The sequence below is a fragment of the Strix uralensis genome, chromosome 4, assembly GCF_047716275.1.
Source record: "Strix uralensis isolate ZFMK-TIS-50842 chromosome 4, bStrUra1, whole genome shotgun sequence".
Lineage (NCBI taxonomy): Eukaryota > Metazoa > Chordata > Aves > Strigiformes > Strigidae > Strix > Strix uralensis.
In genome coordinates this window covers 128,395,087-128,412,994 of record NC_133975.1, presented here as the reverse complement: position 1 = coordinate 128,412,994, position 17,908 = coordinate 128,395,087, and the positions used below count along the sequence as shown (strand labels likewise).

General features: G+C 49.2%; 1 protein-coding gene across 2 annotated transcripts in view; it reads left to right on the top strand.

The window, feature by feature from the left end:
* The window catches only part of PELI2 (pellino E3 ubiquitin protein ligase family member 2), an 86,958-nt gene extending 81,763 nt beyond the window's left edge, over positions 1-5,195 (top strand). The window contains exons 7-8 of one of the 2 annotated variants that reach the window (XR_012629000.1): positions 317-496; positions 5,086-5,195. Coding sequence is in view for 1 of the 2 variants with exons in the window: in XM_074869123.1 (XP_074725224.1) it covers positions 317-324 (8 nt within the window). In the remaining variant the exon portion in view is untranslated. Of the gene's footprint in view, positions 1-316; positions 507-5,085 lie in introns of those variants that run through there. The other variant, XM_074869123.1, reaches the window with a different exon arrangement.
* Positions 5,196-17,908: the final 12,713 nt, after the last annotated feature.

The following is a 17,908-nucleotide window of genomic DNA, read 5'->3' as shown; positions in this document are numbered from 1 at the left end:
GCAGGAACAAGGACTGAGGAAGAAACAGGCACCGTTCAGAGCTGAGGTGGTTGGTGGTGTACCCCAAGGGCTGGGGAAGAGAAGGGTCGGATCCTAAAGCAACCCTATAGAACCCCTCAGTAGTAACCTTTTGTGAGCTTTTTTATGCAAATTGTGCAGATTTTGTATCAATTCTCTTGGACAACGCCACAAGTTTGGTTTTTAATTTAAACCCACAGCTCTCAGTCTGTTCTCGGTTCACTTTATGCAAGACAACAGGACCAAACATCATCCTAATGATCTCATTCCCTTGCTGCTTTTCTCCTCATTCTTCCAGCTACCTGACTAAAGATGCTGTGGTAGCCTTTCACTCCCCGCTGAAGAGAGCGTGTACTCCTGCCTCCGTGTTACCTGGCTGGAAAACTTCACTTCTTACTGCAGCTTGTGCTGCTGGGAAGTGATCTTTGTGAGAGGCTTCCAGAGCACTTGTGACGACTGCTTTTCCTTCCCTTTCAAGGTATTGCTGTATGGATGCATATTTTCAGGAGAAACTTAAGAAATCTCTTTCATGTAAAACTAAGGCAGACAGAAGTTTGACACAGGAGTGTGAGCCTGGTATTTCTTTTCTTTTTAACTCGCTGAAAACTCATGTCTGAAGACAGGCTCAAGATGAGGCCATACTTAACAGCAGAAAGGAATTCAGTAGAATCCCAGTTACATCAGTGCTTAAAATTATATATAGGCATGTATATGTGTGTGTGTGTGTAGAAATACATTTTTGTGGAGTACTTGCCTTAAATGCTGTATTATTAAAGCTCTAGGTAAAGCAGACTGCAGAGGCAGGGGCCCCGGCCTTTGAACTGAGCGGGAAATTGCTGTTTCTGGTAGAAATTGTCCTCTGCAAGAGCAGCAGAGGGGAGGCAGGGGAGGGAAGAAGGCTGTGCTTAAGTCTGAAAATAACCTTAGGCTCCCTTGCTCAATGGTGAGGGGTTGGGTACTGTTGCTGCCCTTTCCAGGGAAGCGACCCAGACACCCCTCCTCAGTGGGGGGTTAAATTGCAGAGCAAGGGGGGGAGCTGTGCTGAGGCTGAGCCCACAGACCCGAGGAGGGATGGTGCTGGTGGATTTCCTCACAGATGGTTTCTCTGTGGGCCTTTTTTTTTTTTTTTTGGTGTCACCTTGCGAAGGCGAGGGAGGTGTGTCAGGGGCAGCTCCCAGGCTGCTGAAATCCAGCTGTGGCTCTGCAGAGCAGCTGCACAGCCAGGTGTGTTAGCAGCCAGAGGAGCCAGGGCTTGGCCTCGGCCTCAAGGGTGACGTGGGATTTGGGCCAAACTGCCTGTCAAGCTCAGGCCACAAATCCAGCTCAGCAGGTTGGGGAGAGCAATGAGTAACATCTGGCTAATCTCAGGTCTGTGGCGCATCCCCTCCCCTCTTGATTTCTGATTAAATCGAAGTGAGGAACCAGGGAAGGGGTGGAGGAAGGGAGAATGGGCCAGAGTAATTCTCCTGAGGAGAGGGTCCAGGCAAGGACTAGGCTGAGCTTTGTACAAGCAGGGTCTGTACAAAGCGGAGTCTCTTCTCACATTAAATGTGATTCGGCAAACCCTGCCTGTGTGTGTGCCAGGAAGCTGGTGTGTTCCCCAGCCCTGGGCAAGCTGCTTTGCTTTTCCACTCCCATGTGCACATGCGTTGTCTTGTCCTGTTTGGAAACCTTGACCTCCACTGACATCTTCAGATCCATGTCGAAAGGCACTTCAAAGTGCTGCCAGAGCCCCCCTATGCTATGGGGGCTCTTGGGGCACCTAAAGCCGAAAAATTAACGGAGCCCAGGGGAAGGCAGCAAGTTAACAGGGAGGGCAGGTCTGACTTCTGGCTTTTCCCTGCTCGACCCTTGGGTGGATGTTTTTCATTTCCCCTTTTCTAGCTAAAAAATAGGAGCTACAGGGCTACCCAGCCCAGCTTGGAGGGTTGAAACAACCATTTGAGGGTTTTCTGAAAGAAATCTGGCTTTTGACTAAATGGTTTTATCTTCCTGCAAGCAGAAAATAAATATTTCCCTTTTCTTATTGGGAATGTTCCCTGCAGAAACCAGTGTCCTCCCTCATGTCTTTTCTTCCTTCACCCTTCGTGGGCTCCCAGGAGTGCTGTCCCTTCGGAAAGATTTTTCTCCCTCCCTCCCTTCCCATCCAGATAAACCACTGCTGGTTGGGCCCTTCATATCAAGATCCTCCTGTCTTTCCCTTGGCTGGGGAGAGTGGGCCCCTACTTGGGAGGAGAGCCAGGAGGGTCACTTCAAGCCAGATCAGCAGCAGCTGGGGATTTGAGTGCATATAACTGAGAATGTCTGGACAGCCAGGAGCCTCCAGCTGAGAGAGAACAGCGAGTTTTACAGGAGGTCCCTGATGTACAAGGAGAAATCTTTCCTCCCCAATGCACGTGGGGGCCAGATGTTCTGCCTCACCTTCACTGGGGTGATCCCCAGGCTCCCGAGCTGCGTGGGCAGCAAGCAGCAAAAGTGAGCTCCTGTTCTCCTACCCGAGGTGAGGTTTCCCAGGCAGGGACGTGCACGCGTGCAACAAATGCAGAAAGGACTTGGATGTGTCTGGACAGACAAGGAGCGTGCAGGGAATCTGAGGAACTTCAGGTTTGGTCCATCCATGTAGAGTTCAACTTGGCAGCGGTAGGTCTGGGTTGGGTGGACTCAACTGCAAGCCATCAGGCCAGAAAGTACATGCCAAGCAGCTGTCTGCATGGGACTTCCAAACAACCAGACTTCTTTTTTTCACTTGCAGGTGGAGGAAGAGAAGATTTATATTAAAATTTAAATAATTCATAGCCCTACAGTCAAGAGGCAGTATCTATATATAGTGGAAGGGTGTTGTATTTAAGGCAAAGGAGCACCTTGCTTGTCTTGATCCTAAGCATTGTCTCATCCACTTTCCAGGGAAGGTGATTTTTTTGTTGGCCTTTGCTCACAAATGCAAAGCTCCACTGCTGTAGATTACTTTAAATAGAAAAAGATCTGATCTTGATAAAGTTTTCCCCACTCAGAAAATACCAACCAGCTTGGTCTCAGTAAACTCTGCAATGAGCATCGTCGCTTCCTCCATCAACTTCCAAACAGAAGCATTGGGAAGAGTTTGTTCTGTAGAAACTCTGAGGATTTTAATTCTCATGAACAACCAAATAAAATACTGAAAACGTCTCTAAGATGACATTTCCAGAAAGATTCAGAGATTTGAGTCAATGACTCCACAGTGGTGCCTGTTACTGGAAACATCATGTGTGCCAGCAAATACATGAGAAATTTCCTTGAAAGCCCAAAGTCTTTTAAGTGATTCATGATGCCAGGCAGACTGAGAAGAGAACTCAGACATTGTTTGCAGATTTGAAGAACTTGGCCTATTTTGTATTCAAGGCCTGTGATTAATAAACACAGAGCCTGCTAGGAGATAGGGCCCTGGCCCCTCATTCGGCAAGTCCAGATCAATGCCCTGCAGAGGCTGGTGAAACTACAGCACTGTGCTTCTCTGGATCTGCCTTTTTTGAAGGGAAGTTTTTGGAAACAAATCTGGGGGGTTTGGCAGGAGTTCTCCAAAGCTCGGCTGTGTTTAGCCTGGGAGGATAAAGCACCATTAATATCCCTACATGTACAGCAGCACTGTCTGTGTCCCTGCATCTCCTGTGCTCTACAAGCAAGGATCAAAGCAGCCAGGTCCTGCCCTTCTGAACTGAAGACATGCTCACAGTGATGGATTTCTCTGAAAAAAACCCCAAATATCTTGGTTTTGAAGCAAAGAATAAACTCACAATGGGAAACCAAAGCATCTGATGGATGCTGTAGCCCAGGGTTCGCTGCGGCAGCCCTGCCAAATGCACAGGTTTCCTTCGGGGACCCCCATCTGCAGACCATCAGGCAGCAGTAACTAATAACTTCCAGCCTTGGGGCTTTTATAAACTCTTCTTTCAAGAGGGATGTGATGATGGTTGAACACTCACATCTTCACCTGCTGGTAAAGTTGTACTGGGGTGTAATGGGAGGCTCATGCATCTCAAAGGTTGAGGTTTAAGTGTTTATTTTACTAGAATCAGCAGGTTTTGCTGTGTTTTTGTTCCTGTTGGCAGTTAGAGTGTCACTGTAGGATTATGCACTGACGTTGAGTTGCCTTCTGCTTTCCTCATGAGCTGTCCTGAGCCCCTCCGTTGTAAAAACCCACAGCACCATCAGCCTCAAGCAATTGCTCTGCATGTTTCCGGTGATCTACTGGCTTTCCAAAAAACCAACTTGCGGGCTGTGTTGAAGGGCCATGTGGAAACGAAAGGGCAGAAACTGTCCCAGCGCCGGTGGCCGGGCACAGCAGGATGCTGTGGGGGGAGGGAGCGAGGGAAGATGGACACATGGATGGGAACCCAGGTGGGATGAGCCACTCTTAACAGGTTTTTGCTGGGGTTTGGTGGCTCTAGAGGCTTGTGGGGCAGAGCACATTTAGACAACACCTTGCTGGTGTGTCTGAAAGCAGATGGGTGAGGAGATGACTGCTGAGAGCCTGTGCTACCTATGATGGTGCCTGATCCTGCTGCGGTGGGGCTCTCCAAACCTCCCTCCTCAGGGCAGGGCTTGGGAGCTCAGCCCAGAAGGGCTTGGGCCTTAGGGGCCACCTTAGATCCACAGGTCCAAGACACGAGGGATCAAAAACCCAGCCCAGGCTGCTGGATGTCAGCCTGGTTTGAGCTTGTGTCCAACCAATGCATCTCTCCCAAGATTGTGTCTCATCTTCATTTTTGAGCCACTTGGAGAGGAATAGCCCTGATTTCCCTTGGAGGCTGTCCTGTCCCTACTCACCCTGCCCATGAATGAGGTGTACCTCCTTATTTCATCGAGTCTGGCCCTGCTTTTCAAACATCCTCCTTCAAAACATGCTACAAGCCCTTTAGTTCTCAAGTTTTTCTTTATGTTCAGGTGCATGGACATAGTCAAGCCACTGTCAACTTTCTTTCCCATAAGCTTAAGCAGAATGAGATCCTTATGAGCCTTTCTATATAGTATTTTCTCTGCTTTAAAACCATTTTTGTGCTTGTTCCATGCTTTTTCAAATTTCTCTCCTAGATCTGTGCATGCACGTTTCCTGCTGAGCTGCTCAGTGGGATACAGAGATGTAAGATCACATCCCGTCCTTGCAACCGCCTTGTTCATACCCGCAAGGCTCTGGGCAACTGGCAAGTAATGGGGGTTTTGGGTTTGGCTGAGCTGAAAGAGGTGAAATGGGCTCCCCTGGCTGAAGACCTCCACCCCAAAGCCACCCCCCCCCAGCCCCTTGCCATCAACCCCATTCTCAGGCCGTTTGTTCTAATAACGTCCTGCCTCCCTTGTTACTTGACACTCTGCATGCACTCAGCAGAGATGTTCAGATGGATTTCCAGCTCATTAATAGCAAGGTCCCCAGGCAGCAGCTCAGTGCTGATCCCTGCTGTGCCCTGGGAAGCTCCCCCAAGCCAGAGACTGGTATTGACCACTCCATAAGCCACTTAGCCTCTGTTTATTGATATTTTGCCATCCTGCTTTCAAATGTCAGGGCGTTCGAAGTCAAAAGCCTCCTGGAAGTCTCTCCGCATTCCCTACAGCGTGCTGGGCTGTTAGTAAACCTGAGCATTATCTCATTAAGAATGAGAGCACATGAGTCTGATGCTTATTTTCTACACGACCACCCAGTGGAACCAGTTGGTTTTGCATTTCTTTATTCTTTGAGTTGAATCCTGCACAAATGCACGTGGTTTTCCACCTGGGACAGACATCTGGTGGGAAGCCGCCTGGGTTACCCCCTTTGCCTTATTTGTTTCTGGAGCCACACTAAACTATCTTTATATTTTTCTAGAATTTCCTTGCTATCCATAATTAATTAGATATTATTAGCAGCACAGTGTCAGCTGCCACTTGGCTCTGGGAGGTTTCTCACCTCTGTTTTTAACAGGAGAGGAGCCATGATGTGCAGGGATGACTGACTGCTGCTTCCACTAGTACCAGTAAGAAATGATCTCCTTCACCCAGTCTGTGAATGCATGAGCACTCTGTACCCAGGCATTTGCTTTCTACTTCCCTATTTTTCTCTTTTCTTCCCCGCCTCCCCTGCAGTGATAACATCAAACTATATACTCCAGGATTTACAAGGTAAAGCTGCTCCTCAGAGAATACTACAGCAGCAATCAAAGTCCTGGTAGCTTTTATTCCGTGGTGATTAGCTGGGTGCTCGCACCGGCCCCGCGCTGTGCCAAGTGACACATCAATTTTATTTAGTCGGATTATGCAAAGCGTTTTGCTGTGCAATGGCAGGACAAGGCAGACACCTGCCACGGCGGCTGGGATTATCTCCATTGTTGCTCAGATTTGGGGAGCACTGAAAAGAGCTGGTTGGGGATGGAGAAGCCCGTGGGCAGGTCAGGGTGCTGGGGGGGGGGTACTGGTACGCTCTCCGGGGATGCTGCATGGGGTTTTGCTTTAATTCTCTCAACAGGAGCAGGAATCAAAGTGTTTTTTTTCCTTCTGCCTGGGTGCAGGATGCAGCCGTGGGAAATGGGGATTCACGCTGTCCCCATATCCAGCTCCTGGGAACAGCGCTGACTCATTCAACAAGCCCTGTCACCTAAAAGAGCTTTTTTCTAGAATTTTACCTGCAGGTTTATGGCCATCTCCTGCTTTTCTAGCAGATCCAAATGCAGCAGAGCAATGAGGTACTTGATACTCACCCCACCTCAGTCCCTGCCACCACTCTTGAGCGCGGGACAGGGATCTCTGAGGGCGCTGGGTGCCAGATGGGATTTTGGGTGATGAGGCAGATTTCCTGGAGCTTCCCACCAGCTACTGCAGCTTCATCCTGATTTTTTTTTTTCCACTTATCTGTTTTGTTTTAAGGATTAACATCTGGATCTGTATGAATGTATCAGAATTGCAGCTATCTTTTCTTCTTCTTTTTCTTTTTTAAAGCCCATGTGCTTGCAGGGAGAAACACAAACCCAAGGAGAAGATACATCAAAAGAAAGCCAAATATAGAACATTTAAAAAAAAAAAAAAAAGACAAGTTTGAATAATAGCAATGTATGAGTGAGTTTCTAAAAAATCTGATGACTTTGAAGCCAGTCTCATGACTTATGAATATTTAGAGCTGACAGTCCTGGATACAGGCTTTTCCTTGAGCTTATTTGGAAAAGTAGAGCTAAACTCAAGTGCAAAGCTGAGACTGTGATGAGCTCAAAGCAACGCAGCCCAGCAGGGCATGTTGGAGTTACATGAAAGCAGTTTCTTTAGTTCTGGGGGTTTAGCAGGAGGGTGATGTTTCCCTGAGATGTGCTGGGGTCTTGGGAAGCAGCCCACCCTATTAAACCTGCTACTTTGAGCATTTCTGCTCCTTTGAGCATTTCTGGGTGGTAGTTCTGAGCCTGGAAAGAGGACACTGGGGCTGTTTTACTCTTGGCTGTATCATTACCTGCCCTAGGAGACCCACGTGGTCTTCCTAAAATGCTGTGAGATGTCAGAAAAGAGTAATCTTGGGGTTTATTTACCCTTTGATGTACAGGGGAAGAATGCTGACACTTTTTGGTGTTTTGGAGACCCAAGGCTGCAAGCAGGTCTTAAGAAAAAGGAAGGGCTGGAGGAGACTGCTGATGAACAGGCTGGATTTCCCTGTTTCCTTGCGTATCTCCAGTTTTTGGGTTTGGGATGTGGGATGCAGTTGTGGGTATCACCCACATGTATGATGTTTGTCGTGTAAATTCCATCAGAATTAAGCTTCTTGGTAGGAATACAGCTCAAGCATTTGCTGGTGAACTTTTAAAATTACTCTTTTTAAGGCTGAACTTCTAATGTGGGTGTATGTGCAGCATGTGCAGAGGCCAGACGTGGGGGCCATGGAGGGGTGGAAGGGTTCAGGAGGGCTTGTGGCTCTTTGAGTCCTTGGGGACTCGTCGGCTTGTGCATGGGATAGCCAGTGATTCTGTGCTTCTGCCCTCTCGGTGTGCTGTGCTAGTTTGCAATGCTCGTGCTGTGGCATCTGTGAGCTACGGGGAGGGGGGACACAGCATGGTCGTGTCACTGTGGGGGACCAGCCCTTACACTGTGTGGCTGCGGCACCTGCTGTGCGCCCTTGGGCCCATATACATGGGTTCCCTCCAATGCACCCTGCCAGAACACCGTTACCAAATGTTGTTGAACCCACTTAGAGAGAAGCGAGGCTCCGAGGCAGCCCCAGACCCTGCACCACAGCATGTGAGATGCTGCAAGACCATCAAGGCAGCTTCGTTCAGCCAGAGCCACTGCACTGCTCATCAGCAAAGCTCAGACGCAGCATCCCCAGCTCTGCAGGTCCCTGTCAGCCCTGGCAGAATCCCAGAATCATCTCAGTTGGAAAAGACCTTGAAGCTCCTCCAGTCCAACCATGAACCTCACACTGACCGTTCTCAACTCCACCAGATCCCTCAGCGCTGGGTCAACCCGACTCTTCAACCCCTCCAGGGATGGGGACTCCCCCCCTGCCCTGGGCAGCCCATTCCAACGCCCAACAACCCCTTCTGCAAAGAAATACTTCCTAAGAGCCAGTCTGACCCTGCCCTGGTGCAGCTTGAGGCCATTCCCTCTTGTCCTGGTGCTTGTTCCTTGGCTCAAGAGACTCATCCCCCCTCTCTGCACCCTCCTTTCAGGTAGCTGTAGAGGGCCATGAGGTCTCCCCTCAGCCTCCTCTTCTCCAGACTAAACCCCCGCAGTTCCCTCAGCTGCTTCCCATCAGACCTGTGCTCCAGACCCTGCACCAGCTCCGTTGCCCTTCTCTGGACACGCTCGAGTCATTCAATGGCCTTTTTGGAGTGAGGGGCCCAAAACTGAACCCAGGAATCGAGGTGTGGCCTCCCCAGTGCCGAGTCCAGGTGTAAGATCCCTTCCCTGTCCCTGCTGGCCATGCTATGGCTGATACAAGCCAGGATGCCACTGGCCTTCTTGGCCACCCGGGCACACTGCTGGCTCCTGTTCAGCCAGCTAGCAATCAACAATTTTCAATCACCAATTTTCATCAGGGATTTACTGCTTTCCTCCCCTCACCAAAGCCACTTTGCTTTTACACTAAGGGGTGCTCGGGCTTTGTCACGGCTGCACTGTAACTCACAGGAGAGCATCAGCACGATGGAGATGGTGGCCAAAACCACCGAGCTTTCAGCAGATGTTCAGCACCTGCAATATATAGTGCTGTGTGGGTGCAGGTGATGTTCTCGCTATCTAGCATCAGCTACCACGCTGAAAAATAGACACCCCCCCCCCCCCCCCCCCCGAAAAAATCCAGAGGGTTTTTCCAGGTGACGTTGGCAGGAGGAAAAGTGGGGCTCAACAAATAATGAAATGAAGGCACAGCTCAAGGTCTTGCTGGAGGCTGTTGTGATAAAGGTTCTGGGATGCTGCAGGAGGGCTGTATTTGCAAGGAAATATTTGCTGTAATAAATAAAGTGATTATACATTTTTCCAGATGTATTTAGGGCTAGGAGGCTAAGAGGAAATTCCTAGCTGAATTCCTGTCTGTGGGATAACACTGTTTCCATGGTCTTCCCTGCCAAGAATCACTTAATTATGAGTAATTAAAAAAAAACAACCCCAAAACAGGGCTTTGATTTGGCTTTAAAATGCTGAGGGATTTGGGGACAGGAAAACAGAATAAGGGAATAAACAAAAAATTGAACTAAGTGACCTCCTGTGAGGGTGGGACTCAACAAAGAGAGGAACGCTGGAGGGAAAGGGGATGCTGGGGGCAGGGGCTGCTGCTTATCGGGGCAGAGATTTTGGCCACGGATGAGCAATGTCTGGTACAGCACGATCCCGCGCTCATACTGGAGCCAGGGATGCTTTTTAGTTCCTTAATAAAGCACAGCTCCTCCTTGCCAGAAGAGTTGTTAATTGTGTCATTTCCCTCTTTATCCTACCTGGCAGGCAAAATCTCTTTTCTGGAGGGATTTGGAGCCACTGTGAAGGACCAGAGGCCACTACCTCACCAGTGTGTGGAAAGATGCAGGAAAACCTTGGTGTGTTTGGATGGAGGCTGGTTCTCAGATGAGGTGAAAAACCCAAGCCCTGGAGCATTTGTGGTCAAAATTTTTGGGGATTCATTTAATTTTCCCTTCCCTGCCAGGCATTTGAGTATGGACCCTCCAAAATGCAACATTTAAAGCAGCAAAAATGATACCGACATGTAATTTTATCCCCAAGAAATTAAAGGTTTTGCTCGACCCTCATCTTATAGAAAATGGGGGTGCATCCAGTTTTGAGATTTCCACCCCTCAGGTATGGTTAGTTTGAAAAGTTGTGTTGAAAATGTCTTTTGCTGACTGTTTGCCCTGGAGATGGGCTGTTGGTCTGAGTCATCCTGGCTTAAAATGGTTTTATTTTGAAAGCGCTTAAAAACCACACAGCCATCTGGGGCTGTTAAACACCTGTGCTGGTTTTCGGGGAGCGATTCCTTTGGCTGGCAGCTCGGGGCGGCCCAGTGCTGCCTGCAGGCCCTGCCTGCTGCTGCCTGCACCTATTCAGAGATGCTTTAGCGAAGCATAAACCCAGGTGGGATTTTTGTGTGGTGCATCCATGTTACCCCTATTCCTGTAACTCGGAGACCCACAGCGCCAACGGGACAGGGAGGGTTTGCACATGTGCATTCCACCCTGCCAGGGCTGGGGTTTTTAGGTGCTGGCAATAACTGTTCCTGTTCCATGTTGGTGTGGGTGCCCTGAACCCCAGACACGGGTGGATTTGCATTCATAATGGATGCATGCCTTACAAGGAGATACACATCGATACCGTGCACGTCAAAGCCCCTTGGGGGGCAACCTCCCAGCCTTTGGAAACGTTCCTGGTTTTGTGGGAGAAGGGGAGAGAGCTGGGATTGATGGAGGGAAAATATGATGTTGAGGGAAATGGGTGGGGGAGGATGGAAAAGGAGGGACAGGCTGATCCTTTTGGATGTTTAGGTTATGATAGCCCTGAGGGCAATAAAACAAGCGTGAGGTTGGGATGGAGCCTGTGTCTGTAATCTCTTTCCTTAGGGGTTTGTCCACCCATTTGGGTGTGTGGCCCAGCTTCCATACAGCTGAGAAGAAAGGTGGGAGGGGGTGAGGAAAAGTGCTTGTGCTGATCACACCTCTCCAAACTCAGAGTCATGGCTGCATAAATGACCTCCAGCTCCCAGAAATATGTTGCTATTTTGCTTCAGCTGTCAAGGACAAAAAAAAAAAAAAAAAAAAAAGGTTCAGACCACAGGGGGACCAGGGATGCTGAACAAAGCTGTCCCTGTGCCTCTGCATCCCTGTCCTTGCCCAAGATGCAAGTTCATGGGCCAGAGGCAGTAAAAGAAAGGTGATGGGTGTCACCCACTGCCCAGATGGGTGTTTAGGTGTCTAATACAGAGGGCATGTGATAACGTAATGTTTCTCAAATGACAAGCTGCAACACGATGCTACCCTGGGTTCCTCAGTAGCTGCCCAGATGCAGCCGCCGGGCTGGAGAGGAGCCAGTGATGGCAGGGAGCCGCACGGCGAGGGCTGGCTGCTGCTCAAAAAGCAAGTTTTACAGCAGATACTGAGTTTTGCCTTATCTGCTTGTGCTAAAGCTACAATCTTTTTCAAAAGAGACCAAAATCCAACATAACCAGGCTTTTCGTGTTTGATTCAAGGTACTTATGTTCCCATTTAATTAAAATTTGGGCGGAGGTGGGATTGCAAGCAGCCAAGCTGTGATGTGCTGGGCTTGCTGGGTGGGGGCAGATGTGCCCACCTGCCAAGCACAGGGAGGACGGGGTGCCCACGTACCCACAAAATGCTTCCTTAGCAAACGTGCTGGGGGGATCTGTGTAGGACGCCTGAATCCTGGAGATCGGGGAGGGGACAGCCAAATGCCTCCTCTTTACTGAAACCAAATGTCAAGGCAGAGAAATTTGGGGAAAGCCAAATGTTTGGTGGCCCGATGGGAGACACTGGTTGAAGTTTGCACTCTGCTTTTGTTCAAACAGCCACGAGCATCCTCTCAGAGACTGATTCAGTATCTGCCCATCATTCCTCTAGGATGCCTGGGAGTAACAGCTTATATCTTCACTCCCCAGCTGTAAAACTCTTTTAAACCTTTTGCAAAAAGCCTGTAAGTTTTGACAACATATCCCTTACGAAAAAAGTCACAGCGACTGTCTCGAGCAGCCTTGGCTGTGATCTTTAGCTGCCTGGGAGAGAGCCATCGGCACGGATGCAGGCAGAATAATAAGGACTCCCGCGGTTCCAGAGGACAGGACAATATATTTTTGCAGGGCAGTAAAACCTGCTCGATGCCAGCTCTGAGCCAGGCTCTGATCCACTCCCTCCTTGCTGCCAGGTATGGCATTTTGTGGTTTCAGCCCTGCCCGGCAGTTCTGTACGGCACATTCCCGATATCCCATCCTCGCAGCGGTTTTTGAGGTGCAAGTGATGCAGAGCAGAGGGCTTCACCTGCACCCCGCAGTTTTCAGGCAGCTGTTGAAAGAGATTCTTATCGCAAAGCTCTCAGTTTGTGTTTAATCTTCCCCCCACATCTAAATCATGGGGGGAGGTTTTATATACGGCTCTGACAGCGCTGAACAGCTCTACCGGAGAGGGATGTGGGGAATTTATAGCGCACCGACTGCTGCCGGTTAATATGCAGGCAAGGTGCCGAGCGGTGAAGGATTTCTGGGTTTATCAGAGGGGAGTACAAATGTAAGGCAGAAGCTGGCTGGGGATCCTCCCAGCTCAGGAGGTTTAACCTGCAAGACTGAAGGCTTTTAAGGCTGATGCGGGGGGTATAGGGATTGCTGTGAGGGATGGCTGGGCACCCCATCCTCTTCTGGGGACTGGGGAGGGCATGTCCCAGCGGGGGATGCACAATTTTCTGATGCCAGACAGCTGCACCGGGAAGGAGGTGAGAGATGAGCTGGGTTTTGGGGGTGAGATTTGATGCCCAGCACCTCAGGAGCTGCATCCTGACCCTGAGCAAGGCTGGATGAAGGTGCAGGACAGGAGCAGAGAGCACCTGCATTTCCCTCTTGCCATCCCAGGCTCTTCCACAGCACTGGCAGTGCCCTGGTCCATCACCTTAAACCATGCTCGAGCCCAGCTGGGTTTTTGCAGGTGGAAGGAAAGGCTGATCTTGTCCTGAGCTCAACAGAGGCTGTTCCCTCCTGGCACCACCTGACCACACAGAAATACTGGCCTGCTGCTTTAATTAGTGTGGTGGGGGCTTTCCTGCAGCACCCCTGCTCTGCACCTCATCCCCAAACTCTGCCCACAAGTTCTGCACTCAGATACTGCCTTCATGTCTTTTCATTTTAATCTTTTGTACTCTCCGTATCTTTGAGTCCTCACCAGCTTGGCGGCGTCTTTTTTTTTTTTTTTTTTCCCACTCTCTAACCCTTCATGCTACCATCAGCTTTCTGACACGGAAGTTTTATTGGAATAAAAGTAGATTTTTATCTCCCAAGCCTGTTTATTAAACTCTCTCCCTTCTTTCACAGTAAGTTACCACCCACCCTCCTGGACGTTTGTTGATTCAAATCAGGTTTAATCAACTCACAATATTGGACACAGTAGAATTGGATTTCTGAAAGCCCAATAAAGTTGTGCCACTGCACTGTACCGTAGCTTGAGGAGCTCAGATTTCATCACATCATGTCGGCTGCCGCAAGAAACAGCCCATAAGAAACTCATCTACTGTGCTCCAGCAAGCTGCTAAAAATGGATGAAGCCTCTCCTGAAGAAATATTGACTATTAGTATTCTTATTAACATTCTGCTGTCAGAAATGACCAGTGGTAATAAATACGGCTGTATCTTTTCATCGTTCTGCCCATTCATCACTGTCTGGCTGAGCTTCCCTTGGTGCTAGGCGCACTCCCCATCGCCGCACATGACCCCTCTCTTCGCCTCCATCTCCTTGCCCAAAAGGAGCTGTTTGCCCTCATGCTGTGACCTTTATTTTTTTTTTTGTATTGTTTTCTTTTTTCTTTTTGATGGAGCAAGCAGCAGAGCAAGAAGGAGCCCCTGGGAACAGCTCGCTCCACATCTCCCCTGGCAGAAGGTCCCGCAGAGATGGGAAAGGGCAGGACGTGGTCCAGGCGCCTGCGATGCTCCTGCTCGCCTGTAATTAGATTTCCAGAGTTATAACGAGAAATATTGGTAGACTTGGATTAGCCTCACGTCTTATTTCTTCCCTAATATTGGGTGAGCTTTAGCACTAGGGAAAACCAAGCTGTATTTTTGCAACTGCTTTGAACTAAGCCCAGCAGAGCTGATTTTGCCCTGTGCCGCTGCCCAGCACCAGCCTCCTTGTGCCGCTGCAAACCTTCCCAGGGCTGCATGTAAACCTGGTCTGGGCACTGATCCGAATTAAACCAACCCTTTTCTCTTTTCTTTGCAGGCTGGTTTTAATCCCAAGAAGCTCCCTGATCTGGCTGCATGCATCTGCAGGATGGCATCAGTTGTGTACAGGAGGAGAGTAAGTGGTGCTGGGAGCAGAGGGAGGAAAAGTGCTTTTTTGGGTATTAAAGGGACTGAAATGATGGTGTGAGACAGCAAATCTGGGCTTGACTCTTTGCCCAGAAGCATTACCTGGATGAGAGTAAATGCCAGCAAAATCCTTGTTTACAAACTCATTTCAAGGCAGGCGAGGGCCCTGTGTCTCGTTTAATTCTGGCAAGGACGCGACTCCCCTCGCTCGCTGCAAAACCAGCCACTGAGGAAATGCACAAGGTAATAATAATGATGTAATTAATGCTGAGGGGGAGCCAATTCACATATTAAAAAACGTTGTTTCCCAACACGGGGCAAAGGGAGGGTGAACTTACCACTGCAGACCTGGCCGTTTCTTTCCTCCCAAATTCTTCTCGGTGCTCTGTTTCACCACTCCTTTTCGCTTGCCTCATGGTGTTTAGCTTTGCCCAAGCAGGTGGGATTGCAGGAGCCTAGACTACTCCTGCCTGCACGAGAGGGAAAATCCCAAGGAATGATTTATGCATTTAACACCAACTGATTGCGAAGAGGCTGGTGCTCCATGGAGGGATGGCTCTTGGAGGCGAGCAGCTCCAGGCAGGCTCTGCTTTTGGCACAATCGATGGTGTAGGCCCTGGATGCCTTTCGATGCAGTTGGCTTGATGGTTTGAAGGAGAGGGAGGCTGCTCTGAGGGCGAGGGGTGGTCCCTGGCTGTGGGATGGCCGTACCTTGTCCCATAGGGTCAGTGTGCAGGGGTTCCTTGGCCACATCCTTCTCCAGGGTCTCTGCTGACCACAGTGATGCTTCATAAACTCATCTGAAGGCAGAAATCCCCCCCCCTAAAGGGGAGTTCAGCCACCAGCCCCACCTGTGGTGACCGTGGCCTTGTCTCTGCGAGCATGGGGAGTGGCAGAGGGTGGCCGTGCCCTGATGGCGACACAAATGAGTAACTGGACAATAACACAGCTCTTGCTGGTTGCCAAAAATAGCCTCTTTCAAGCTTAATACATTTGTATTAGCATCGCCTCTGCAGTCTGGTGTGTTCCCACATCCCTGTGACAGGACCACAGGTCCCCAGGGAGGGGCCACGAGGGCTTTCTCGCATGTGTAGTTCCCCGGGGGAGGCAGCATCCTGCAGTGCTGTGCCCTCCACCTTCTGCCAGGCTGGGAACAGAGGCTGCAGAGCCAAATATTCACCTGTGGATAAAAAGACAAGAGCTTTTGGGGGTCTGTGCCCATGAAACCAAACCTCGTGAGGTTTGGGCTGGGGACTCGGCCCCAGTCGTGCATTTAGCTGTGGGGTGATGGCATCAACTTATGGGTGATGACCCAACACACCAACATGGCTGTGGCCAACAGGACCATCCCAGATAGAGCTTTGCTGCTTTGGAGGAATTAAATATTCAGTAAGCAGCAAACAAGCTGTCTCTGCTGCTGAAAAGCAGTGTTTTAATGGCTGGAAACTGGTACTTACTGGCCAGCCTGGAGTTAAAAAATGCTGTAAAGTTTGTTTTGGTGGACAGCTTAAAGCCAAGCAGGGGGTTTAGAGCAGGTTTTCCCCCAAGGCATCAGTGGCCATTAATGATCCAGAGGCAAAAGCATGGGGATGTGGTCCAGATTTCCTCCTCGTGGTGTGTCTTGGGGGGGGTCCATGGAGCTATTCCTGCAGGACATCTCCAGCAAACCCCTCTGGCTCCCCTCATGGGTCCGGAAATTAAATCTGAGCCAATTTCTAGGTGTCCCAACCCACCCAGTGCAGAAACTGGCTGCTCTGAAATAAATCAGCTGCAGCACGGAGGCAAGGCGATATGAGCGGGGAGATTGGATTAAGGAGTGAAGGTGGACAAGACAGATGGTGGGGTGGGAAGGGATGAAATGGGCTGGTAGAAATCGAAAGGGAAAAGATGACAAGGACGCTGGTCTCACTAAAAAAGACAAAGTGCTGGGATTTTCCTGCAGGGAGCTGGGAGAAAAACAAAATGCAGAGGAATGTGTTACGCTGCTGCCGATCTTGGTTGCTTTTGGGATGTGATGGGCTTTGCTGGGCAGAGCACAGTGGGACCTGGCCCCACCATGGTCCCAGCCCAGCAGGAATAGGTTTAATTTTTAATTAAGGAGTACTATAACCCATTTATTAAATGTTTTGAATGGCTCCATCGTGAATTAAGGTCAAAATACAATTTCTAAATTCTCACACTATGATAGAGGATTAGCTTTATTGATCTCCTGTGTGATTTGTAGGAGCCCCCATCATTATTTTGACAGGTTTATCATACAGTAATAGACTTCCTTTTAGATAATTGCAGTCACTATGTTCATTTTCAATCTTCTGTAGGACTACTTCTTAGATAATTACACTTAGATCATGTTTCTATCTTTAGTCATACATATTCAATAAACTTTGGATAACAGCACTAATTATTTTAACACTGTAATTTTAAGGCTTACCAAAACAAGTTCAAGGGTTAATTATACAAGAAAATGTTCCTCTTTAAAATCTGTTGTGACACTCATTTTATAAGTATTGAACATCTACTTTAGGGAAACAAAAAGGAGAATAGGTAATGGTAGTAGATAACAAAAGTTATTTAAAGTTGTTAAGTTTTATGCGTCTCATTTCAATTTATACCTGTTTCTCATCCTAGCACATCCCCGGCGGGTCCCAGAGGGGTCCCCAAGGGCTGCCAGGGGAAGTGCTGCCACCTCCTTCACCTGAGCAAGCATTGTGGGTGTCTGAGACCATTAATTAGGCTTTGCCATCAGCAACGAAGACTGGAGATTCCCCCTCCAGAGCAAGCACAGGCAGGTGCTTATAGCTGATGCTCTGGCCACCTCCAGAATCAGCAATATCTTTGCATCTCCTCAGACCAGAGCAATCTCTCTCTCCAGTCCCTGGTCATTAAAAGGAAATTAATTTCACTGGGCACTGAAGTAAGTGAACTCTCTGATTTCTGGTCTGTTATGACTGTTAACCAGCTAGATCTCACTTTAATAGCTTATTTAAAGCACTAGGCCTCTGACAGCCCAGGTGATGGATGGAGCTGTCAGCATCTGCTTCGTTTGGAGAGGAGAGGAACATCTCTTAAACTAGAAGCTCTATAAATCAAAAGGATGAAAATCAGCAAGTGCATTTTTCTGGACAGGGGCGTCCTTCTCCCTGCGGAGTGTAACAGCCACTAAATTGAGGTTGGATTTATTGGGTCTGAAACCCCTTTCGACAGGCGCTTTCGCAGCTGGAATGGAAGAGAGCGGGCAGGGAGCGGCAAAGCTGGCTGACATCCGAACCAAGTGCCATCTCCTTCGCACACCCCAACCTCGGAGACCCTCCCTGTGCTCACCAGCAGCCCCTCAATGGCAATTTCAGAGCAATTGTTTGTGGATACAGAGCACCACTGCTCTTCCCCATGGTCAAGGCTCCCCAAATC